General features: G+C 36.5%; 1 protein-coding gene across 1 annotated transcript; it reads right to left on the bottom strand.

The window, feature by feature from the left end:
• LOC105120816 (LOB domain-containing protein 18-like) lies at positions 1-3,169 on the bottom strand. The gene is made up of 2 exons (XM_011019197.1): positions 2,541-3,169; positions 1-582 (listed from the first exon to the last, which is right to left on the bottom strand). Exons 1-2 carry the CDS (start codon positions 2,895-2,897, stop codon positions 205-207), a joined length of 735 nt encoding a protein of 244 aa, XP_011017499.1. The 5' UTR covers positions 2,898-3,169; the 3' UTR covers positions 1-204.
• Between the last annotated feature and the right edge of the window lie 984 nt (positions 3,170-4,153).

Genomic DNA, 4,153 nt, shown 5'->3' with positions numbered 1-4,153 from the left:
TAGAATAAGAATTTTAAGACATTGTTTAATTTTTAATTCATACCTCCCAATCTAAAGAATTTCACTGCTAGAAGGAAGAACAAAAAGAAATATCGATCAATTATCAAACTACCAAATCATGCATGGCCAGCGAAATAGCAGGGAAATTAAACCCCCTGGTTCGCATCCCACTAGTAAAAGTACTTTGTTAATATAATGTCGGTCTCATTTAGAGATAGATGATGATGCTAATGCGTCACTACAGGGCACGGACCCTGGCGGTAGAGATCCTCGTCTATGGAGGAGCTCACGAGCCAATGCTTGTAGATCACCACCACTAGTTTCTGACGTGCCAGTACTGCTGCCTCCAAACTGATGGGGATCCAGCTGTCTTGGCTGCATGGACCATGAGGGTTGCACCATTGGATCAAAAAGAGATGATAAATCGTACGCGGCGGGGATAGAAGAGGTTGATGGGAGGTCAGCTATTGAGAATGGAGGCGGCGTCACTAGTGCTGGCGGTGGTGGAGGAGGTGGCGATGGAACCTCCATTGCTGCTAGATGGGCTTGCAAGTATGAGAGTTCTGCTTGTAAATTTACCACCTGTTAATCAAAGAATTGATTTGCCACAAGAGAACAAGACTATCAATTTGTTAGCGCTTGATCTTTATCAATACTCCTCGCTTTGGGAGGACAATTACATATGTAGATCTAGCTTTATAAATTGTTTTCTTTCCTGCACAATAATACACTGATATGAAGTTAATTTCTAAGAATAATCAGAATTGAATAATGGTGTCATCTCCACATATAATTGTCCAGAAGGTCTCACAACATTTTGAAACCGTCATTATTGTAGTTGGTGTCCATAATTGAACACAGGTTTTAGTGTTTCTACCGAAAGTTATTGCAGGCAGTTAAAACAAACTTCCAAGGCATGGAAAGAAGACAGTTTAATTATGGCAGTCAAGTTATAATGACGTTATATATGTATATATATATGGTGCTAACTTTCTTCTCCTTTTTTCTTTTTAAAAAAAGAAAAAATGTATAGAACTGCTTAAATTGATTAATTAATGACGACGAGGGCGACTTGAAAAGATAAACATTGACACAAGTTTGAAACATCTTGTCTCTGTTTATGCTAGAAGGATGCTTGAATTACGTGCATTGCAACATGGTGCTGGGAGCAAAATAAAGATTTCTTTTGACAAAGGAAGAGAAGCATAGTGATTAAGAGCAGAATTCTTCGGCATTAATTGTTGAAACGCGAGAAGGAGTGGCTGGTTGTCGAAATTGTTGGATCTCTCACTTGTAAATTTTAAACACACATATATAAATATACTGTATAGCATTGGAACAAAATAAATGCTCATGCATTTCAATCATTTGTCATGATATAATTAAGAGATCAAATTGATCTTTTTTGATAAAATTACAATATGAGAAATCAAATAGCAATAGCGATGCTGCCCAACTAAATCCATCTGATCTTCATAAAACACACGTACGGCATAATTAAATGCATAAAGGAGTTGAGTATCAAAATATCGACAAACTCATGAACGTAGAAAAGGGTGTCTCATTTCGTTCATATATTTAAACTAAGAGAGAAGGATCTTTATTCAAGTGGTGATTTATGAAACACATTGAAAGGAGAAAAATCGAAATGTGTTTCATGATTTCATGGAAGGAAAATAATATTTTAGTGCTTCAACTACTTTAAATCCTCCATGATTTGACAACAGCACCCCTATATGACCCTGCTTTGATTGGAAATCCAACTATTTGCGCTCGACTGCTTGCCCTGGCCCAGATGGTTGCTTCCAAAAACAAGGAAAACCGACCTTTTCCTTAATAACTGCAAAATCCACTATTTGCAAGGAAAAATGGCACGCACTCTAAGACTATGCCATTATAGAAACCGCCTGTGGCTTGTGATTTGCCTATCAAAAATGCGTTCTAGTTTTCAGTAAAAAGCACAAAACTATCCCCTAGGCCACGGAGCAGCAGCACAGAAAACAAAATTAAGAACCCAATACTTGCTTTCTGCCTAGCTACAAAGGAGAGCCGATAAAATCTGCCTTCTCACTGACTTGGAACAATTGGACAACTGCCTTCCCATATAGGGTCACCGCTACCTTGCAAAGGGTTTTTGGATTAACTTGCATAGTTTGACAAAAACTAAAACCACCCCCATGGAATTAATTTCAATGAAGAAAACTAGGAAAAGTCAAAGCAGTACTCTTAACTGTTTAAAACAGCTAATCTCATAGACAGAGGGGAGCTTCAGAAAAGGAATTTCAAGAATAGACTATATACCAGCATACGCAAGCAAAGACAACAGAAGAAAAAAAAACCAAACATGATGAGGCTAGCTCTTTTTCGCACCCTGAATAATCCCCAACACATCATTTAAAAGTGTCGTGCAAATAGCATAAGTGGTGTGTTTAATAGCCTCAACTAAGAAAGAAAGCAGAACAACAAATGTTATATTGTCCTTCTGTTTCTTAAGTTTAGAAATGGATGACAATAAATAACTAAAAAGAAATATAATTTACCTGTTGTTGAAGAGCAAAGATGTGAGCAACACATCCATAAACTGGATCTCTTAAACGAGCTTGAGCCTCATAGCAAATTGTGACCACAGCATCAGGTCTTTTGTGGGCAGGTATGTGTAATAAAAGCTTTGACACATTACTCGCACCAAAAACCTTATGCACCGCTGCAAAATGTGCGGCACCTTGCTCCGAGTCAAAATAAGGTGCAAATATACAGCCTGGCACACACTTCCTCCTCAAGAATTTACAAGCACCACATGGCCCACCTCCACCACCACTACTTCCACCTGCACCTCCACCACCACTGCTCCCACCACCAACACCGCTATTTATAGGGTTTGTTGTTGTAGTACTCATTTTCTTTCTCTTTCTTTAAGAACAAAAGAAAGTAAATAAAGCAGTTTGTCACATAATTAGCCAGGGTTTGTATTTGAAGGAGGAGAAGAGAGATGGAGGGTATGTGTATGTGGTGGTGGTCTAGGGTTTGGTTTGGTTTGGTGGGTAGTGTTGGTTTATGGGGTATTTGGGGTTAGAGTTTGTTGTTTTTTTTTTTTTTTTAAATTGTGGGATTTAAAACGCCAGTGAAGTCTTTAAAGCCACGCGATAAAGCAAACCTTTCCCTTCCAATTTAGCTGCTTGCGTGAAGCAAACATGCGATGAGCCTAGCTCTATAGTAATAAATATTTCTTTCTCAACTGCCCTTTTTTTGGTTTTTTGTTTTCTTTTGTTTTTTTTTTCTCTTCTTGCCTAGCTAGCAAGACTGATAATCATGTCAGCTCCTTCTCTTCTTCTCTCTAAAGGTTTCCTTCTTTTCTCTCCGATCAGTTGATAAAAAAGTGATCTATAACTTTGTATATACTTAACTTTGGTTCTTAGCTATATATGAAATAATCTGGCTAGCTTGCAATTTCCAAATATAAAGTAAAGAAAAGGAATAGTAGGTTTTTCAAGTCGAAACGTGTCAAAGGGTCTGTGTCTAAATCTGCAACTGCGTGGTTTCAGCTGCGTAGACGGCAAAAGACGCCAACCATCGATCTCTCTCTGTCGAAAACGACTCAATTTCCCTTTCACTTTCTATAATATAAGCCAAAATAAATCCACTGGGTTTTTAGTAAGAGATGAATGCCCACAGGTTTAATTAATTCCATTTTTAAAATACTGCACTTACATAATATTAGTTACTTCTTTTATGAGCAATGAAAAATCTGATAGCTAATATAATGCCTGCCTGGCTTTGAGTTAGAGAGGTGTTAAGTACAAGTGATGTGAAAAATGTTGGGAAACTGGACTTTTCTCATGTTCTATAAATTGTTACAGTCAATTTATGAACTCTTAAATTTATGCTCGAAACGGAAAGGTTGATTCGCATAAGTTATACAGCACTTAACTTAGTAAACACACGAGCAATAATTATAATAATAATTGTTTTTTAAAATATTTTTATATAAAAATAATATTTTAAAAAAAAAACACTTTTAAAAAATAAAAACAAACAGGGTCTTAAAGTTCTTATATAAGTTGGCGTTAAATAACGATAAATCCTTAAAATTATAAAATTATAGTTATTGATATCATTTGATTTTCATTTGATTGTATATTTGGTAATTTCAACT

The sequence above is a fragment of the Populus euphratica genome, unplaced genomic scaffold (assembly GCF_000495115.2).
Source record: "Populus euphratica unplaced genomic scaffold, PopEup_1.0 scaffold6.1, whole genome shotgun sequence".
NCBI classification, from domain to species: Eukaryota; Viridiplantae; Streptophyta; class Magnoliopsida; order Malpighiales; family Salicaceae; genus Populus; species Populus euphratica.
The sequence above is the reverse complement of the archived record's forward strand: the minus strand, read 5'-3'. Positions and strand labels throughout refer to the sequence as shown.